Here is a 21,353-nt window from a genome sequence, read left to right as displayed (position 1 = left end):
TATGATGGTCACTGCTGCCGTTTACAAAGTTCCAGCCTCTTGCTCCCATTAGATAGAGCTGAACTGGCTCACACACTGCTTCTAGAAGTCTCTGTGTACCATTGGTTGTTTTCTGGGCATGGAGACCCAAGCATGAGACAGGAACTGCATCATTTGGGGTCCACACCTCCCCAATGACCAGGAGACAAAGAGCTCTGTCTCTGCTCTTACGTCTTAGGCCATCCTGAGAAGTCCAGTCCTGCCTCCTGTGCAGGACTTGACTTCAACTCTGTGTCCTCACTAGGTCATTGTCTCCTCTGTTGTGAAGGTGCACTCCTTCATGAGACAATGGCACTTGTGTCCTGTGGCCCACACATCCCTTTGAGGAGCCCCTTCCTGCTAGGGCCATAGAGGAAAGCCTGCAAAAAGCTTTAGGTTAGCGACAATGCCATGGGGACCCTATTCTCTTCCCAGCACTGGGCTAGATGTGCCCTCACAGTTGTCCAGACATTCCTCTACCCAGATTTAAGTGCTGGGCCTGGGCCTATGCTCAGGGCACAGCAGTGGGGAGGGCAGGGGATCAGCAGCAGCTCCACAGTCATCTGAGAGGAAGATTTGGAGGGAGCCAACACACGCCACACTGTTGAACCCACCTGTGAGGGTCCCAGTGACTTTCCCAGCTCGGTGGTCATCAGTGATTTCAAACTCATCATCACTAGGAACCAGATAATGATTTGGGAGCATGCCCAATGAGGACGGGATGTGTCCTGTCAGCGTTGGTGGCGGACATTCAGGTGCACCTTTTTTGGTTTGTTTGTTTGTTTTGTTTTTTTGTTTTTCGAGACAAGGTTTCTCTGTGTAGTTTTGCATCTTTCCTGGAACTCACTTGGTAGCTCAGGCTAGCCTTGAACTCACAGAGATCCTCCTGTCTCTGCCTCCCGAGTGCTGGGATTAAAGGAGTGTGCACCACCAATGCCCGGCTTTCAAGTGCACCATTTAGGAGGGCCTTTAGGTGTCCAGGCAAGGAAGCAAACCTTGAAGAGGTAAGAGTGAAAACCCTGTGCAGATTGACTTGGGGAGTCTGAGGCCAGGTGGTTCATTGTCAGCATATTTAAACAGTACAATTTGGGGGAAAGTTTCTAGGCCACATCATTTCCATTCCAGTGCACAGTAAAGCTTAAGGTGTAACTACTTAGAAACTCCTTTACAAAGTATATGTGACCCTGAGGTCTCTATAGACGTCTGTAGATCATGAGGGTTCCATAGCTAAAAGGCCTAGAATCTAGTGTGGTCTCTGGTAGCAGAGTTCAGCAGTCTATAAAGTATGTGTAATAACCCCCAGGATTGGCTCTATTAACTGGGAGAGTCTGGGATTATCATTCTGGGGAATTTGGGTGAGATCTTATATTAAAAGGTGGGTGAGGTCTGCCCCCACAGATAGCAAAAAGGCCACTCCCAGCCGGCTGGGCAAGAAAACAGGTGTTTTATCTCCTCCATTGAGGAGAGGCCCCTGCATGTTTAACATTCCTGGTTCCCTAGTGCTCTGGGAACAAGGACCTTTGTGCCTCCATCACACAATGGTGACCACTCAGAAAAAGCAAGGTTTATTTATTTTTTATTATTATTATTTTTTAACCAGAGCTGAAGACCGAACCCAGGGCCTTAACGCTTGCTAGACAAGCGCTGTACCACTGAGTTAAATCCCCAACCCCATATTTTTAACTTATGTCTATATGTCTGTGTGAGTTTATGCTGAATGCCCCCAAAAAAGGGGGGTGGGGGGTGGGAGGTGCTCGTGGAGGCCAGAAGAGGGCATTGGATCCCCTGGAGCTGGCGTTATAAGCAATTGTAAACGCATGTGTGTGTCCTGGGAACTGAATTCCAGGCCTCTGAAAGAGCAGTAAATGCTCTTAGTCACTGAGCCGTCTTTCTAGCTCCTAAATTATTTTAAATAACTTGAAAAACTAAATAAAACAAAGCACACAGATGGCTCAGAGGGTAAAGTCATTTGATTCTCCAGATCTGCACGGTAGAAGGAGAAGAAAACCAACTCTTGCAGTTGACCTCTGACTTCCGAGTGTGCACACAGAGGAAATCAATGTAAAAGAAAATACAAAGGCTGGAGAGATGGCTCAGAGGTTAAGGGCACTGGCTGCTCTTCCAAAGGTCCTGCGTTCAATTCCCAGCAACCACATGGTGGCTCACAACCATCTGTAATGAGATCTGGTGCCCTCTTCTGGCCTGCAGGGACACATGCAGGCAGAACACTGTATACATAATAAATAAATCTTTAAAAAAAAAAAAAAAAAAAAAAAGAATTGTTGCCAGGTGGTGGCGGTGGTGGCGGCGCACGCCTTTAATCCCAGCACTGGGGAGGCAGAGCCAGGCGGATCTCTGTGAGTTCCAGGCCAACCTGGGCTACCAAGTGAGTCCCAGGAAAGGCACAAAGCTACACAGGGAGACCCTGTCTAGTCAAAACAAAACAAAACAAAAGTTTGCATACTAATGGGATAAGTATATTGTACATCTATAGCTGCGCTTACTCTACACCCGCTGTGGAACGGTGGTTGAAAATGTTAGCTTTTTGTCGGCAGTGCAGTGCTCTGTGTCTGTCTGAGTAGAAAGCCCTGCATGTACAGTAAAAGACCTCCAGTTTACACGTGATAGTCTGGAATCTGAGCTGAGGTGTTTCATGGGTGTTGACATGGTATTTACATGGCGTGAGTAATGCTTGTGAGGTACACGTGTGTTCAGAGCTGAGGCTGCAGGAAAGCTGCAGGAGATGGCTCCAGAGCGTGCTGCCGCACACTCATGCCATGCTTTGCCTATCGCAAGCTCAGAACCTTTACTGTTCTTCATAACCTTACCCACATGCTCAGCTTTGTCCTAGGACCCTGGCAGGCTGGGTATGTGTGCCCAGGCTGCCATCCTTCCAAGAGGAGGTGCTGTGGGAGCTGAGGCCTGAGTGGCACATCTGCTGAGGGAGCAGCAGCACACAGGGTAGGAAGGAGGCCACGTGCACACGTAGAGGGGGTGAAGGCCCTCCCCAGCTCGGGCCACCTCATTCTGGGGTGTCAGTCTATGTGCAGGGGGCTTGTTACCACAGCTGGCCATGTGCCAGCATCATGTCTGAACATAGTAATGACAAGAGGAGGTAGGCTTGCCTTCTTGGGTGATGTCCTGGGGTCTGTCATCTTCTGAAGCACCAGTGCAGGTGGAACTTTGGGCAGGGCTGGGGAGCTCGTGGCAGGGTGGCAGTAGTGGGGCTGTGGAGTTGCCAGGACATCAGGGTTCCTGATGGCCATTGTTGGGTATCCACTCTTGTCCTGCACCTTTACCTGGTCTCTGACATTGTTTTCGGGGGTCATTCTCCACGGTACCTCATCGTCCATGACAGGAATGAGCCTTGGGCCTCATTGGTGCCGGTTGATGCCAGCAGATCATGCTGTGGTGAATAACCTTTTCATTTAGCCTGGGCAAGTGAGTCTGAGTGTGAGCATCCAACAGCGGGATCTGGATCAGAGGCTCTGTGCCTCTGTACCTTGGACTGGCTTTGCCAAATGACAAGGCTTCTCCTTGTTTTCCCCAATCTGCCCAGCAGCATGGCTCCCCCACCCAGCTTCTTGTTAGCCCGTCCTGCAAATAGAGGTGATGGGGTAGCTCCATCTACTCCGTCTAAGGATTTGTCTTATGAGATGCAGTAGCCATTCATGGAGGCAGAGGATTAAGAGCCCAGGGCCAGCCTCAGAGGCAGTGGGTTCATGGCCACCTGGACAGTCAGTATTGAAGAGACCCCCTCAGAAGGCCGGGGTGGGAGTGAGAAGAGAGTCTCCCCACTGTCCTCGGGGTTCCAGGAGTGGACCATGCCAGGTTACTATAGACCCAGCCCCAGTGTGTGATAGGAAGGAACTTGCTTCCACTGGGGCTGTAAATACCTCCCATTTCCAGTGCCACTGGCAGCCATCATGGCATCCCCAGGGGAGACCAGCTCACACGAAAGGCAACTACGAGAGTCAGCGATGCTGTTGGAGATGGGGACTCACCAGCTGGGTGTGTCACCACACTGCCCAGGACGTCAGCTCAGTTATCAGGCAGCTTCCCCACTCTGGGGTGGGTGTGGAGCCTGGGGTTTCTAACTCCCACTACAGATCCACTCCTGGACAGCTAAGGGAAGCCAAGGCCGCAGGCAGAGCGCAGTCCCAGCTTGCTTAGGAACCTGGGCCTCTCCACTGAGCATGGTGCCCTACTGCACCCCACCTCCCTCCCTCCCCTAGAGCGCCACCATGCTCCTCCTCTTTCTGTATCACTCTCTCAGATGCTCTGTCCTCTTGAAGACAGCTGCTTTGGGCTGGGCACAGAAAGTTGTTTTTCCGTTCTCCCCAATTTACTGATGTGAAGTTGTTGATCCCACCAGCTGAATAAGACCACTACCACAGTTGTTGAGCCAAACTTGAAGCAACGGATTAAATACCGGCCAGGTCCACAGAGGTTGATAAAGGCAAACCCCACTTTGTCCAGTCAGGGCAAGCCTACATCCTGATATACTTCCTGCATATGTACCTCCTGCCTGTGTGTGACCAAGAACACTCTATGCAGTTAGGGCAATCAAGCTTGTTTACAGCAGCAAAAACACGTGGCTTGTTATCTTACATGAGCGACAGCCCCCAGCATTCTGGGACGTTATCTGTCCTTGGGCAAGTGGGGCTTACAGGTTAGAGGCATTTTGTTTTATAAATCAATAAACACAGTAATTTAAACTAAAAACACAACTTTAGCCCTCCTTACCTCGGTAGCCTAGCTAGCCATGAATTCAGGTTAATCCTTCCTCAGCCTCCCCTGGGCTAGATTTACATCATGAGCCACTGTGGTTTTCTAAGTGACTGAATGTGTGGATGCCTGCACGGGGCTCAGTGCTGAGAACCTGGACAGCATGGTGGTGCACACCTGTGTATTTCAGGACAGCCAGGGCCATATGAATGACAGTGAGGACGTGACCACTCCAGGTCGGCTTGAGAAGGTTTAGCATAGATATGAAGGTGCATGCCGCCGGAGGCATCTGGAAGAGGCCAGACTGAACATGGCCAGCTGAATAGACGGGGCCATGGGGGTGGGGGCAAGAGAGGGAGAAGAGAGAGGGCAAAGAGGGGACCAGGAGCTAAGAGAGTGTGGGGCCAAAACCTCCGAATTATAGGAATCTGAAGCTGGGGGAAGGGAAGCCTAGCCCCTGGACTGGAAGAGGTTAGGTAGGTGGTGGGGTGAGTTGTGCTAGGAGCCACAGGGACTGAGTGAGCCTTGTCCCAGGTTTCTGTGGGGCCTGACACTACATTGTGAGACACTGACTTTTCCTCACTCTTAAGCTTGTCTAGCTCGCCTTCCTAGAAGGCAGCGCCCTGTGTGTCCTTCCAGAGCTCAGCAAACTACAGATGTGTCCAGTTGCTGGAGTTTGTAAATAAAGTATAACTCCCCACCCCCACCCCAAGACAAAGTTTCTCTGTGTAACAACTCTGGCTGTCCTGGAACTCGCTTATAGCCCAGGCTGGCCTCGAACTCACAGAGATCCATCTGCCTCTGCCTCCCGAGTGCTGGGATTAAAGGCGGGCGTTCTCAGTGGCTACCAGAACCTCACATAGGGTGGCCTCCCTCTGTCCCTGCAGAAGACAGTCTCCCGGAGCCTCAGCCATGCTGCTCCTGCAACCCCTCCACCAAGGCCTTGAATGTGGCCTCCCGCTGCCCCTTCCCACCCCCTCCCTCTGTGCCTTCCTAAGGGCTGCTGCCAGTGCTGTGCTGCCCTCTGGGTCCCTCTCTGACTCTCCCACAGGGCTGGGTTTGGGTGTCTGCTAAATTCTCCAACAGGCAGACCTGCTGCTCCCTGTGGTGGTTGCCTGGGGACCAGCCCCTCTCCATTTGCCAACTGGCCTCTTCCTCTTTGTTCCATAATAGCAACACAGTATCTACGTTGCCAAGTGTGGGGGCTCTCTGGGGGTAGTTCCCACAGATCACCTAGGGGCTCATTAATAATACCCAGTCAGGCCCTTGCTGGGACCTCCCAAGTAAGACAGCATTCTTTGAGCCTGGCCTCCAGGTCTCCTTGTCCATGGTGGACACCAGGGACCAGGGAGGTTGTTCCCAATAAGGATAGCATGGGGTTAGGGTGCAGGTTAGTGAATAACCCTGCCTATGGGTTGTGTGCACCCCAGCCCCAGTGTTGTTTTCTGGTAGGGACCCCTACAGAATGCCTATTTCCTACCAGCACCCAGCTGCTGGGGATGGCTTGAGACGCTGCTGCCCCTTTGTGCTGGCCCACCCTGCATTTCATCCACAACCTTGCACCTGTGTGCACATGTGAGGTCAAGCCTCCTGGCGGTGTCACCTGATGCTCAGCATCAGGTTTCTCACTGTCTCTGTGAGAGCCACAGCAGCCTGTCCCTGGGGAGAGGCGGCCCCACGGCTGAGGCCCTGCTTGCCAGCCATGCTACAGTGTTCTCTTATGGAACTCAGTTCTGTCCCTGGCGGCCCTTCCTTGAGTGACAGGCCCATACTCCCACCCACCTCCATTGCTGTGGCAGTGAGAAGATGAGCCTGCCTCTTCTGGCGCTGTGACGAGGCAGGTGCCCTGCCCTCTGGCAGGCTTCCCAGGATAAGATGAAGATGGAAGTGTGCTGTCTCTGGATCTGGGATCAGTCCCAGTCCTGCTAAATGGAGTTGCTTGTTGAAAGTCCTTAGCCATGCATGGAACCCCAGTGCTTGTGGGGCCAGGCATAAGGGTCATGAGTTCTTGGCCAGCCTGGGCTTTCTTTTCTTCTTTTTTTAAAATATATTTATTTATTAAAAATTTTTTTCATTTTACATACCAACCCCAGTTCCCCCTCCCTCCCCTTCTCCCTCCTCCTCCCCTCCCTCCCACTCTGCCCCCATCCACTCCTCAGAGTGGGTAAGGCCTCCCATGGTAGTCAACAAAGTCTGGCATACCAAGTCGAAGGAGAGCCTAGCCCCTCCCCATTGTATCAAGGCTGAGCAAGGTATCCCACCACAGGGAATGGGCTCCAATAAGCCAGTTCATGCACCTGGCATAAGTCCTGGCTCTGCTGCCAGGGACCCCACAAACATCAAGCCACACAACTGTCACCCACATACAGCGGGTCTAGTTCAGTCCCATGCAGGTTCCCGGGCTGTCAGTCCAGAGTCAGTGAGCTCCAACTAGCATTGGTCAGCTGTCTCTGTGGGTTTCCCCGTCATGATCTTGACCCCCTCTTCTTCTTCTTTTTTTTTTTTTTTGAATGCCGAATGCCGTTTATTGAAGGAGGGAGGAGGTCTTAAATACAGGCTTACAGCACAATGGGGGAATCCCGGAGGGCAGAAGTTTGCTTCTGATGTTTTTTGTTTTTGTTTTTGTTTTTGTTTTTGTTTTTTTTTTGAGCTGAGGATAGAGAGTGCTAGGCAAGTGCTCTACCACTGAGCTAAATCCCCAACCCTGCTTCTGATGTTTTACAATCTTGCATCTAAGCTGTTAATGCCCAATAATGCAGGATACACAGACAAGGAGCTTCACTTAAACATTCAGGAGGGTGGAATCTCGCAGGGAATTAGCATAGGGAGGATATTAAGGTCAAGGTCGGCAAGCGAGGCAACAGTTATCCAAATGGGGGGACTGGGCCCTACAGGTCCTCCCTTTTACTAAAAAATGAGCTTCTGACTTAGGTTGTGTGGGACGTCAGCAGGTCACCTTACTCGTCATGGAGAACCTGTCCAGGCCACACAGGCGCTCTGTCTTAGGTTGGTGAGCGTCCCCCCAGGCATAGAGGCTCAATAGTGTGAGCAGCCTGGGCTTTCTAAGGAGTTCCTGTCTTATAAGGGAAAACCTGAGTTCTGAAGATTGAGAAGAAGCCATTGCTACTGACTCTCCAGCTGTGCCCTGCTGACAGAGAGCCAGCTCCTTCTCTGCTTTCCTCCTGCCACTTATCTCTGAGACTGGGCAGCTCTTTCCAAGAGGGCAAGGGGCCACACCAGCACACACACAGACACGCCACTCTCCCTTCCTCTCTGACAGCCATTTCAGTTGGCAGCTGGGCCTCCCCTGACTCCCTCATCACAGCAAACACTAGACCAACATGTCCCCAGCATTTTTTTTCTCCTAACATGTATTTTAACCAAGCAGTAGTGCCACATGCCTTTAATCCCAGCATCCTGGAGGCAGAGGCAGGCGGATCTCTGTGAGTTCGAGGCCAGCCTGCGCTACAGCGTGAGTTCCAGGACAGTCAGAGTTACACAGGGAAACCCTGTCTTGAAAAACAAAAAACAAGACAACAAAACCAGATTTATTTATTTTATGAGTATGTGCTTCAGGGTGTATATGTGTGCACCATATTTGTGTAGGTACCCTTGGAGCTGGAGTTGCAAATAGTTTGGGTTGCCTGTTGTGGGTGCTGGGAACGGAACCCAGGTCCTCTGCAAGAATAGCAAGTGCTCTCGGTGCTGAATTGTCTCTCCAACCCTGCCTCTGTCTTCCTTTAAATACATACAGGTCCATTAATGATTAATATGTCCCCCCAAGCTACTCACCAGTTTCTCCTTTGACCACACTGGTGATGTTCTAGGCCTTGCTCACACCAGGTGGAGTGGAGTTTGCTATGGTAGGCTGGGGCTGCCACAGCATGAGCATCACGGGCCAGCTCTGAGCCTCTATTCTTTTTTTTTTTTTTTTTTTTTTTTGAGCTGAGGACTGAACCCAGGGCCTTGTGCTTGCTAGGCGAGCACTCTACCACTGAGCTAAATCCCCAACCCAAGCCTCTATTCTTGTTTCTTTACTGTATCACCGCTTAGAAGGTGGGAAGCTGATAAAATGCAGCCGTCATGTTTATTTATTATGTATGTATACGGGTGTTATTGCCTGCATGTTTGTCTGTGTATCACATGCATGCCTGGTGCTCACAGAGGCCAGAAGAGGTCATCAGGTCCCCTGGGACTGGAGTTTTGGACAATTGTGAGCCACAATGTGGGTTCTGGGAATTGGACTCAGGTCCTCTGGAAAAGCAGCCAGTGCTCTTAACTGCTAAGTTATTTCTCCAGCCCAGTATTAGTATCATTGTTATAACACTAGGAGCTGTATCTCTAGCCCTCTTTTTAATTTGTATTTGAGTCAGGGTCTCACTACATTGCCCAGACTGTCCTTAGCTCCTCCTGCACCAACTACCTATTATGTACCTGTGTCCCCATACCAGGCTATGTGGTCAGTTTTCTTGTTGACTATACAAGGCTGAGAATTACCAGTGATGACAAAACAGCCCATATTAGCCCCGGCCCAGCTTCACCCCAGCTAATGCCACTGGCCTGGACCTATGGCCTTTGGTTGAACCAAGTGTCTATTTGGAGCCTCACTGGTGCCCTCTGGTAAACCCTGGGACGACTCAGAGTGATCTTTAGAGGCAAAATATTAAATAGACTTAGAAAAGATGCCAGTTAGATAAAGCCAGCCCCTTTTAAACTATCATCTGCTGTGTGTGTTCCTCCTCATGATCACCTGGAAAGCCCAGTGGAAGTGGCTGTAATTGCTGCTGTTTTCAAAGTAGTTGTCAGCACCCAAAATCTTCAAGTATGTATGTGATATGAGAACATCTATTGTTTTGTAGGGTTCATGGGTTACTGGAGATGTAAACTAGGACTTTTTGTAAGCTTTCTACCACTGAGCCACACCTTCAGATCCTCAATGGGGGAATTCTAGGTAGGTGCTCTACTAGTGGAACTGTCTACTCAGTTTATATATATATATATATATTTATTATCTGTACAGGGTTCTGCCTACATGCTAGAAGAGAACACCAGATCAAACTATAGATGGTTGTGAGTCACCATGTGGTTGCTGGGAATTGAACTCAGGACCTCTGGAAGAGCAGTCAGTGCTCTTAACCTCTGAGCCATCTCTCCAGCCCCTGTATATTTATTTAATTATAAGTTGAGATAGGGTCTTATACTCACTCTAACCCAAGCTGCTTTTAAACTTTTTTTTGTTTTGTTTTTTGTTTTGTTTTTCAAGACAGGGTTTTTCTGTAGCTTTTGGAGCCCGTCCTGAACTAGCTCTGTAGACCAGGCTGGCCTCGAACTCACAGAGATCCACTTGCCTCTGCCTCCCCAGTGCTGGGATTACAGGTGTGTGCCACTACCACCACTGCCCAGCTGCTTTTAAACTTTAATCCTTCTGCCTCAGCCTCCCAAGTAACTACAGTGCCTGGCTTAAATGTATTTTTCTAAAAAGTTCAGAAGAAGGAAATCTGGCAGACAGAAATATAGAAGACAGAAGTTCCTGTCCCAACCACCTGTTCCCAAATAATCACTCTAAGGCTTATATTAATTGTAAATGCTCAGGCTTGTTACTGACTAGTGCTTACATTTTAAACTAAACCAAATTTCCTTATTTATGCTCTGCCACATGGCAGTACCTTTATTAACATGGCAGTTTTATCTCCTGCTCCCTCTTCATCTGGCTGGCCACTCCAGACTCCGCCCTTCTTCCCATCCTTCTCAGATTGGCTCTGCTACCTAATTTTATCCTGTTCGGCTATTGGTCAATCAGCTTCTCTATTAAACCAATCACAGCAACATATATTCACTCAGTGTAAAGGAATATTCTAATGCATTTCCCCCTTTCTGTCTAAATAAAAAAGGAAGGGTTGGGGATTTAGCTCAGTGGTAGAGCGCTTGCCTAGCAAGCACAAGGCCCTGGGTTTGATCCTCAGCTCCACAAAAAAGGAGAAGAAGGAGAAGAAAGGAAGAAGGTTTTAACTTTAACATAGTAAAATTATATACAACAAAGAATTACAATATCTAGTCTATTTATATTTGGCAAAATTAGAGAATGTATTCTATCTTTGTGACTCTAAAGTTTTATACCTAATTTATCTTTTATCATAACAAAGGAAAACTTTAACTCTGACTATCTAGTCTTCATCTCCGTCAAAGACCCCAGAAGGGTGAAATGTTACCTAACGACAGGGACATCTGGCTGCCTGGACAGTTACTAGGTTCTTCTGTGACCTTTGGCCTACAGACTTTTTTGAGAAGCAGGGAATTCTGAAGGGCTGTCCTATTTTGTCTTGGCAAAATCTGGCAGTGGCTTTCTTTTGTGTCCTGCTGGTCCAGTTTGGACAGTACACTGTCAGTAATTGAGGCAAGGGCAGTTTCTTGGCCAAATGGCTAACTTTTGCCACCAAGAAAGCAAACTCTTCCATATGGAGTTTCTTCAATATCCATTATGTTCTCTGAAGTAAATTGTTGCTGCCAGGAGCAGACAAGTCTCATTGTCGAGAAAAGCAGTGGCGGCGGTTGCACACGCCTTTAATCCCAGCACTGGGGAGGCAGAACCAGGCAGATTTCTGTGAGTTCGAGGCCAGCCTGGTCTACCAAGCAAGTTTCAGGAAAGGTGCAAAGCTACACAGAGAAACCCTGTCTCAAGCTAACACAGAGAAACCCTGTCTCAAAAAACCAAACGAAACAAACAAACAAACAAAAAAACCAAAAACATTTTAAATACCATGTTCTGTAGGTCTTTGAAGTTTTGAAGACCATCTGTCTATCTAAATATATCTGTTTAGCCTTGAAAACATGTCTGACATGACTATAAGTTTGACTCTTATAGATGATTAACTATTAATCTGTATTTCTTAATTATACATTACATTTTTAAATGAGTTGCATAAACACAATACCCTGAACAAGAGTAGAAACATACATACAGCATAACAAAATTAACTTTAAATTTGTATCAATAAACCAAAATCGATGCCAATGTAAAACATTTTGAGACTCACAGGTTTCTTTGTTTAAAAGTAGATTTAACAATCTATCTTTGTATCCTGTCATTTCTATATCCCCCCCCTTTTCTTCTCAGAACAAGATCATTGAATCTAATCTCCCATATTCAGCTTTTTTCCTGACCATTACTAATTACAACTTGAAACCAACCCCCCTTAAATGATAGTAAATATCCATAACCCATTTTTTGGGAGTGTGGGCAGAGTTCTCTGGAGTACTTCTTGTTGTTTGTGGGAACTGTTATCTTTGGAGGACCCTGAGAAATTTTAAGATTATGATCAAGTTCTAATTAGAGTATTCTGTGAGGCTATATCATCTCAGCCAGCAGCCTTGAAGCTGTTCTGGAAGCAGAATTCTGAGGAGACTGTGACAGGCATTTTGAAAGGCTGGATTGGCTGGGCCATCTGTTTTCATTGGTGTTTGGTCCCCTTGCTCTGAAAATACATCAACTTTTAAAGATAACATACATATAGACTGTGCACTGCACACAAGTCAACCAAAAGGATTTTTGTTCTGTGTCTGAGCAGGTAAACTGTCGATCACGTGTCTTGTAGTTCTCTTAGGTTATTTCTTTATGTCTGCAGTCAGGATTTCAGGGGGGTCTTCCTCGATCAAACCTGATTTTTTTTTTAACCCTGAATGAATCCACAGCTTCTCATTTCCTGTGGAAATAAAAGTAGAACCTCTTCCCCAACATAACATACCCTTTGACTTAAATTTGGAAGTCAAGACATTTTTAAATATATGGGTTGGTTTAACCTAGCAACTTTCATAATCCAATGTGCCTTAGCAGCTGTTTATTTCTTTATTAACAATCTAAAAAGCAGAGAAACTCTGTCTAAAAAAACAAAACAAAATAAACCTTTTTTTGTTTTGTTTTTTGAAACAGCTTCTGTGCATAGTCCTGACTATCCTGGAACTCACTCTGCAGCCTAGGCTGGCCTTGAACTCACAGAGATCTGGCAGGCCGGCCTGTAGGCAGTGGTCACTTCATCCACAGTCACATTTTGGGCTGTGGGCAAAGGAGCAGGCTCAGACTCCTCTGCCTCCCTAGTGCTGGGATTAAAGGCTTGTGCTACCACAACCTGGCTAAAACAAACCTTTTTTAACTAAAAAAAATTATATTGTTTTTGGGGCGTGTCACTTGATTCAGGCACACGTGTGAAGTTGGAAGACAACTTGAGAGGGTCGGTTCTCTTCTTCCACATGTGGGTCCAGGGATCCAACTCATGTGGTGTCAAACCAACCACCATCTGGGGCTAGTGTGAGGAAGAGGTTTAACGAGGGATTGTCTAGATCAAGGGGCTGTGGTCCCGTCTAGGGGATTCCTTGATTGTCGCTTGAGGTAGGATGGGAGGTCCACTCTGAGTGTGGACTTGTTTGTTTGTTTGTGTTTTTTTGAGCTGAGAATCGAACCCAGGGCCTTGTGCTTGCTGGGCAAGCGCTCTACCACTGAGCTAAATCCCCAGCCCTGGACTTGGTTTTATAGACTGATCCCTGAGATGTGTTATAAGGCAGGAGAAAGCTTCCTGGTACATTCTTCCCTCTCTGCCCCGATTGTGGGTGTGGTGTGTGACTTTGCTACAGTGAGGGATTATAACCTACAATTGAGGCTGGATAACCCCCATGGGGGTGCTTTTTGTCAGGGTGTTTCTCACAAAATGAAACTAGAGTACCCTGAGCTAGCGCCTGCCTGGCCTTGTGCTGGCCTGCAGGGGACCTGGTGGTAGAGGAGGAACCTGTAAGCAGCAGTCTTGAGCTGTGTGTGTGCCTGTGGCTGCCTGACAGCCCAGTTCTCTGTAGAGGGCTGGGCCAGCTTTGTGTGATGCCTGTGACCTGGAGCTCTGCCATGCTGCTGTTGGGAGGGAGGGATGGAGGGCCCTGCAAGGCAGCAAGCAAGGACTGTGGAGTCTGAGCCTGCTCCTTTGCCCGCAGCCCAAAACGTGACTGTGGATGAAGTGATCACTGCCTACAGGCAGGCCTGCCAGAAGCTGAACTGCCGGCAGATCCCGAAGCTCCTCAGGCAGCTGCAGGTATGTGGGATGGGACGCTCACCAAACGCCTGTGCAGACGTGTGGTTTTTGTTTTGTTTTGTTTTTTGTTTTTTTGAGCTGAGAATTGAACCCAGGGCCTTGTGCTTACTAGGCAAGCGCTCTACCACTGAGCTAAATCCCCAACCCTTACATGAGTGTAGGTAGCACAGCCTTGGGGCCTGCCCAGCCTGCTCCCAGCCAGGGCCTGTGTTAAGGACAGCTGCAGAAATCCTCAGTTCAGCTATGAAGTTAGCAATGACCCAGAATCACAGTAAGTGGTAACTACTGACTCAGTCAGCCCCAGAGAAATCCTGTCCTCACAGAAAGGTCATCTTGTCCATTCCTTCAAGTCTGAACTCCAAAATTCATTCCTAAAGTGTGAATTCTAAGGTGAGCATCAGCCTGGGCTCTGTACTGACGTCCAACTCAACAAACAAGGACAGAACAGCAAAAACCCAAATCTGGACCTCAAGAGATAGACCCCTACTGTTTAGGAAGTTAACAGAAACTAGCACTGCCTGTCATCCTAACACCTAGAGGGTGGAGGCAGGCGGATGGAGTTCAGGGTTATCCTCAGCTACACGATGAGTGTGAGGCCAGCCAGGGCCATATGAGATCCTGTCTCCAGAATAAAAAACAAGCTGGCAAGATGGCTCAGTGGTTGAAGGTGCTTGCTGTCAAGCCTGGCAACCTGCGTTTGAGCCGCTGGAAGCCACATGGTGGATAGAGGTAGAGAACTACATTTTTCACATGTGAACAGTGAGTGTGCGTGCACACACACTTGTATGTACACATACACACATCAAAAGTTTAAATAGGTACCCTCAACCTCCCTTCGTCAGCTGGAGTGATGGGGCTGTGGCTCCTGGCTCCAGGCAAATTCATCTCATGCTCTCTGTGCTCAGAACCAGCCCCGGTTGTCCTCTGGACCTTTGTCCTGCTGCCCTGCCCAGTCCAGATGCCATTTCACTGCAGGGCATGGCAGAGCCGTTGAGCCTTGACTGCCCCACTTGCAGGCCACCCCAGTTGCTGGGTGTCTTACCTGCCTTGACAAGACCCGTCCTGCTTTCTTAGGAGTTCACGGACCTCGAGCAACGCATCAACTGCCTGGACCTAAAAGGTGTGTGTCCCAGGGATAGCAGGTGTCCAAGGGTTTGGTGGCTTCTGCAGGAATCAGAGACAGGTGGTGGTGTGGACTCTACATAAAGGTGCCCGCCCCTTCCCAGGGGAGAAGCTTGACTACAAGACCTGTGAGGCTCTGGAGGAGGTCTTTAAGAGGCTGCAGTTCAAGGTTGTGGACCTGGAGCAGACCAACTTGGATGAAGATGTGAGAATCCTGCTGCCACCAGGCTCCTAGGCCCTCTTGAGGCTTGGGTAGGGAGAGGGCAAGGGCAGGGCCTCATGAAGACCAGATGGGGGTGTCTGATGTGATATGTCCAGGGTGGGCCTGAGGCCCTGAAGGTGAGGCCTGGGGGGCTGGGTGAGGGGCAAGTGTGGCACCAGGAGCGTTCCTGGCTGCCATGCTGCAGGGCTGAAAGGCACCTGGGGAGTCGCTGCACCTGTGGCTGAGTGTCGTGAGCATGGTTGTAGAAGAGCCCCCCAGGTCACACAAGTCATGCCTGTCATTCTGAGGCTCTTGCCGCCCAGCACCCTCCTGAGGCACAGCCCATGTTTCCCTTGGCCATCTGACCTGAGGCCAAGCCCACGTGTGCCTGTCCCCAGGGTGCCTCGGCCCTCTTTGACATGATTGAGTACTACGAGTCGGCCACACACCTCAACATTTCTTTCAACAAGCACATTGGCACCCGGGGCTGGCAGGCTGCTGCCCACATGATGCGCAAGGTGGGTACCTCACACACTGGTAGGAAACAATGTGGGGAGACCTATCCCAAGCCCATCTCTCCTGCCCTCCTGCAAGGTAATGCACCTCCTTCACTCCTCCCTAGGTGACCCTCGGAAAGTGGCCATGTCTCCAGCCTGCTTTATTCAGCCTAGCAAAGACTGGAGCACGAAGTGGAACTGTCTGGGAGGAGGGTCCCCATAACAGGAATCAGGGAACTCAGACATAGGCCCAGTGTGTAAAACCCAGGTGCTAGCTGTAACTACTGAATGACCTCTCCCCTCACTTGTCCCCACCAGACAAGTTGCCTACAATACCTAGATGCCCGAAACACACCCTTGCTGGACCACTCTGCACCTTTTGTGGCCCGTGCCCTCCGCATCCGCAGCAGCCTGGCAGTGCTGCACCTAGAAAATGCTAGCCTGTCTGGGCGGCCCCTCATGCTACTGGGTAAGTCTGTGTCTATAAGGCCCGCTGCTGGACAGGTGACCCAGGACATGGGCTGGCCAGTCACTCCCACCCCCTCCCCAGCCACAGCTCTGAAGATGAACATGAACCTACGGGAGCTGTACTTGGCAGACAACAAGCTCAATGGCCTGCAGGACTCAGCCCAGCTGGGCAACTTGCTCAAGTTCAACTGCTCCCTGCAAATCCTGGACCTGCGTAACAACCACGTGCTAGACTCAGGTGTGCCTGTCTGTCACCCAGCGCCTTCTGTGCCCAGCCCTGTGCTGGGCACGGTGTCGCCTCTCTCAGGCTTACGGCTGGCAGAAGAGGCAGGTGTGCTACCGACTGTGACAGCCCTGACAGGGAGTCTAGGCAGGACTGAGGGTCAGAGGTCAGGCCAGAGCTCCTGGGTCTCACTGGTACAGAGGAGCAGACAGTCTCTCCAGGGATGGAAGAGGCACTGACCACCTGCCTCCTCTAGGTCTGGCCTACATCTGCGAGGGTATCAAGGAGCAGAGGAAGGGTCTGGTGACCCTGGTGCTGTGGAACAACCAGCTCACGCACACAGGCATGGCCTTCTTGGGCATGGCGCTGGTGAGTCTAGAAGGCTTGCTCATCATCCTCACCCTGCCTGGCCCCAACAAGTTTAATGTTTAAATCTTTGATTACTTTATTTCTCTGTGTGTGTGTGTGTGTGTGTGTGTGTGTGTGTGTCTGTGTCTGTGTGTGTGTGTGTGTGTGTGTGTGTGTGTGTACACGTGCTTGCACGTGAAGGTTGGAGGACAGCTTGCAGGAGTCAGTTTTCTCTTTCCACCATGTATAAATTTCCAGGTATAGAACTCAGATCCTTGGGCCCTCAGCCAGCCCTGGGCCATGTTGCCAGGTTTCTTTCATTGGGGGTCTCAGTCTCTCTCTCTCTCTCTCTCTCTCTCTCTCTCTCTCTCTCTCTCCCCCCCCCCCCTCCAAGGCAGGGTTTCTCTGTGTAGCCCTGGCTGTCTTAGACTTGCTCTGTAGACCAGGTTGGCCTTGAACTCAGAGATCCTCCTGCCTCTGCTCTGAGTGCTGGGATTAAAGACCCAAGCTGGGTCTTATTTCTTTAGTTGCCTTTTTATAACAGACTACATAGGACAGTGCTTTGCACAAATTGAAAACGTTGGCCTAAAAAAAATTAATATTTTCTGGAAGCAGTCAGTAAGCTTTTAGTCTTTTTTGTTGTTCTTGTTTTGTTTTGTTTGTTTTTCTCTAGACAGGGTTTCCCTGTGTAGTTTTGATGCCTGTCCTGGAACTCACTCTGTAGACCAGGCTGGCCTCGAACTCACAGAGATCCGCCTGCCTCTGCCTCCCGAGTGCTGGGATTACAGGTGTGCACCACTGCTGCCACCACCACCACCTGGCAGTTTTTACTCTTTTTTTTTTTTTTTAAGGTTTATTTATTTATTTATTATGTATACAGAAGAGGGCACCAGATCTCATTACAGATGGTTGTGAGCCACCATGTGGTTGTGGGAATTGAACTCAGGACCTCTGGAAGAGCAGTCGGTGCTCTAACCTCTGAGCCGTCTCTCCAGCCCAGTTTTTACTCTTTTTATTATCACGTAATATATAAAGTAATTGGAGCAGGTGCAAACACTCCAGGGGAGGGAGACACTTTTGTGGGGTGCCTTCTCACAAGAAGGCTGTTTTCAGGGTCCTTAAAGCCATTCAGAGACCGGCTTGGTGAGGGGAGGGAGCCAGACTGTGGACTCTGGTGGAGAGTGGGCAGTGTGGGCTTTGGGGAGCCCCAGCCTGGGAGAGACCTGTGGTAGAATTGTGCTCCGAGAGGCAGATAGAGGAGAGAGAGAAGACGTGTACCTCTGCTCCTTTTCTGCTCCTTTCCTGACACACCTTTCTAGCCTTTCCTCCACCGTGGCTCCCCTCCTCACCTTCCCTGTCCCTTCCAGCCGCACACACAGAGTCTGGAGACACTGAACCTGGGTCACAACCCCATTGGGAACGAGGGTGTGCGCAACCTCAAGAACGGGCTCATCAGTAACCGGAGCGTGCTGCGCCTCGGCCTGGCCTCCACCAAGCTCACCTGCGAGGGTAGGATGCGGGCCAGGCGCGCAGGGGCCGGCGGGGCTCGGCAGGGCGGCCGGCGCGGCCAGGCGTGGGGCCCGTGGCCAGCCCCTGCGGTCCCCTCCCAGGCGCGGTGGCCGTGGCAGAGTTCATCGCCGAGAGCCCCCGCCTCCTGAGACTGGACCTCCGGGAGAACGAGATCAAGACAGGCGGGCTCATGGCACTGTCCTTGGCCCTCAAGGTGAACCACTCCCTGCTTCGCCTGGACCTGGACCGAGAGCCCAAGAAGGAGGCGGTGAGGGCGCTCGCTTTGTAGCAGTGTTGTCTTTCTTGGGCGGGGCAGGCGGGAGAGTGAGGGGCCCAGGGTAGGGCAGAGGCCACACAGAGCCCTAGCAGGCCGGGTCCCACAGGTGAAGAGCTTCATCGAGACGCAGAAGGCACTACTGGCCGAGATTCAGAACGGCTGCAAGCGCAACTTCGTGCTGGTGAGAGAGCGGGAGGAGAAGCAGCAGCTGCAACTGTCGGCCTCCATGCCCGAGATCACCATCACCGCACCGCAGCCCCTGGAAGAGCCTGGGGACCTGCCAGCCATGGGGGCGCAGAATGGGGCCCCTAGTCCTGGGCCTGACCCTGACTCAGACTCGGACTCAGACTCTGACCGGGAGGAGCAGGAGGAAGAGGAGGAGGAGAAGCAACAGGCCCAGCAGAGGGCCGAGGGCGGCGCTGACCAGAGTCCCTCAGCCCCCTGCCCTGCCCTCATAGCCTCCACGGACTCCCTAGGCCCTGGGGATAAGAGCCCCCCAGGCAGCCCCTCCTCCCCCGCTGAGCAGCGCATTTCTGTCTCCAGCCCAGGCCGAGGCCACAAGGTGTTTGTGGTGACCCGGGTGGAGAGTCCACCCGAGAGGCCAGAGCCCCCTGTTCCTCCCACCTTTGTCTCCTCTCCTCCACCCTCCCCTCCCTCCCCACCTGCCTCTCCACCATCTCAGACCATGGACATCCAGGACCCAGAGTCATCCGAGGCTCAGCCCCAGCCGGAGCCATCTCAGGCAGGCCAGCCTCTACCCAACGGCCTGAAGCCTGAGTTTGCCCTGGCACTGCCCCCAGAGCCACCCCCAGGGCTGGAGGCTAAGGGGGGCAGCTGCAGCCTGGAGCACGGTAAGCAGAGTGAGGGAGGGGATAAGCCGTCAAGGAAGCAACCGCCTGTGGGTGGGCTTCAGCTCCCCATTCTTTAGAATGCCCTAAAGGGAAAGGAAACTGCATTGGATTGTTGGTTCCTACCTGGGACCCCAGAGCTCTCCCTGGGGTGGGGACTGTGGTCTGGAGGGCAAGGCCATACCCTACCTGCCTCTGAGGGGGCTGCCACCTACTGCCTACAGCCCTGCACCGACCCCCGGGTGCCAGCAAGCTAGAGGAACTGCTTTTAGAGGCCAGTCAGGAGGCCCCGCGGGACACACTGTGACACTGTAAGTAGGTGCCATTTGGGGGGCTGGCATGAAGCGCTAAGCTGTGAGCCTTGCTGACCATCCTCACCTCTGTTCCTAGTTCTTTTGTTCCTGCCGGTCTGTGATGAGCTGAAGCCATCCCCAAGGGTCTGCTGACTCCCGGCCTAGTCCCCCAGGAAGCCAGGCGGGGTATCCCAGGCCTCGCTCCAGCAACACTACAGCCACAGGGGCTCGGGGCTGGGAGTGCTTCCCGGACTCGAGCACGTATTTATGTGTCTGCCGCTCCCCAGGTTGGGGCTGGGGTGGACAGGAGGAAGAGGACAGTCGGAAGGAGCTCTCCAGGGTCACTGGCCACAAGGCTGCTCTGGTCCTGGAGGGCCAGTGACCAGCCTGCCCTGGGAGGGGTAGGCGGCAGGGCAGGTGTAGGATGGCCCCCTGGTCCCTTTCAAGACCTGGCTGGTGAGCGTGGTGGTGGAGTTTGCCAGCCCCTGTGGGGTGGGGCCAGTGGGAAGGAAGAGAGCTTTCTTTCTTAAGTGCAATAAAATCTATCAGGGAACTGGGCATGCAGCAGTGGGGCTCTGGGACCCTGCTGCCCAGGCCACTGAGGCTGCGCCCTGGCAGGCACTACAGCAGTGGGCAGTGGGTGGGTGGATGGTGTGGGGAGGGTGGGCTGGGCCACTCCTGTTGGTGCAGCTGCCACGCCTTTTCTAATAAACGGGAGCTGGGTTGACCATCTGCCTCTGCTTTGTGCTGGGCCCAGCTGCCCGAGGGGTGGGAGAGAGGGTGAGTGGCCCCCAAAGGAAACCCAGAAGGCTGAACAGACCTCCCTGCTTCCTCCACCCTCTTGTCCATATACACCTCAAGCCACTCGCAGCCAGCCTGGAGGGAGGTTCCCAAGGTGCCAGATGAAGGCACTCCGCTGGCTGAGAGAGCAGGTCCAGCCTGTCCTCTCTTGGCCCCAGGGAGGGGTGTGCACAGGGCCTGGGAGCCACCTGTTCCCACACTAGCATCTGCCTGGCTTGTGGACCGGAGAGCTGTTCCCCTGCAGAACACCAGAGAACTGCCAGGTCTATGACACAGGCTCTCCATCCCTGCTGCCAAGGAGGCTGAGATGGGAAGATCACAAGTTCTAGGCCACCCTGGGTAACTTAGACTGAACATGAGGACTTAGTTGACAGTGAAAAGCTGGAGCAGTAGATAGTGGTGAGCCCTGGCCTAGAAGCCATCAGTGAGGGACTAGGTGTGCTCAGTGGATTCAGTCTCAGGCTCCGCAAGAAATGAAAACTAAGGAGAGCCATCTGTAGTGAATGCCTTCCTGTGTGGATACAGCCTCAACTTCATGGTGTCCACGTCCTTTCCTGTCTTAAACCTGGGAGTCAGGCCCTGTTCGGCAGCACTAAAAATAGCAGGCCCTTGAAAAACAGAGGAAAAAAAAAAAAAAAAAAAAAAGCTGGTCGAGGTGGCCAGGCCTTTAATCCCAGCACTTGAAAGGCAGAAGGATCTCTGTGAGTTTGAGGCCAGCCTGGTCTACAGAGCGAGATCCAGGACAGCCAGGGCTGTTACACAGAGAAACTGTCACCAAACAAAACAAAGCAAAAAGCCTGGGAGTCCTCTGCACCCCACCATTGTATCTGTCAGAAACTTTGTAAAAACTAACTTTTAGGTACATGGATGTGTGCGTACAAGTTAGTGTGTGAATGTGATGCATGTCTGCCATGGCACACTCATGGAGATCAGAGGAAAACCCAGGGT

General features: G+C 51.3%; 1 protein-coding gene across 1 annotated transcript in view; it reads left to right on the top strand.

The window, feature by feature from the left end:
* Positions 1 to 20,250, top strand: part of Ppp1r37 (protein phosphatase 1 regulatory subunit 37) — a 36,308-nt gene extending 16,058 nt beyond the window's left edge. The window contains exons 2-13 of the mRNA XM_036182689.1: positions 13,720 to 13,817; positions 14,892 to 14,937; positions 15,044 to 15,144; positions 15,540 to 15,659; positions 15,957 to 16,107; positions 16,189 to 16,344; positions 16,586 to 16,698; positions 18,045 to 18,186; positions 18,288 to 18,454; positions 18,570 to 19,314; positions 19,536 to 19,622; positions 19,702 to 20,250. Of these exons, the coding sequence (XP_036038582.1) occupies positions 13,720 to 13,817; positions 14,892 to 14,937; positions 15,044 to 15,144; positions 15,540 to 15,659; positions 15,957 to 16,107; positions 16,189 to 16,344; positions 16,586 to 16,698; positions 18,045 to 18,186; positions 18,288 to 18,454; positions 18,570 to 19,314; positions 19,536 to 19,618 (1,922 nt within the window). The 3' untranslated portion in view covers positions 19,619 to 19,622; positions 19,702 to 20,250. The remainder of the gene's footprint in view (positions 1 to 13,719; positions 13,818 to 14,891; positions 14,938 to 15,043; positions 15,145 to 15,539; positions 15,660 to 15,956; positions 16,108 to 16,188; positions 16,345 to 16,585; positions 16,699 to 18,044; positions 18,187 to 18,287; positions 18,455 to 18,569; positions 19,315 to 19,535; positions 19,623 to 19,701) is intronic.
* The last annotated feature ends 1,103 nt before the right edge of the window (positions 20,251 to 21,353 follow it).

This window comes from Onychomys torridus, chromosome 1, assembly GCF_903995425.1.
Source record: "Onychomys torridus chromosome 1, mOncTor1.1, whole genome shotgun sequence".
Lineage (NCBI taxonomy): Eukaryota > Metazoa > Chordata > Mammalia > Rodentia > Cricetidae > Onychomys > Onychomys torridus.
The sequence above is the reverse complement of the archived record's forward strand: the minus strand, read 5'-3'. Positions and strand labels throughout refer to the sequence as shown.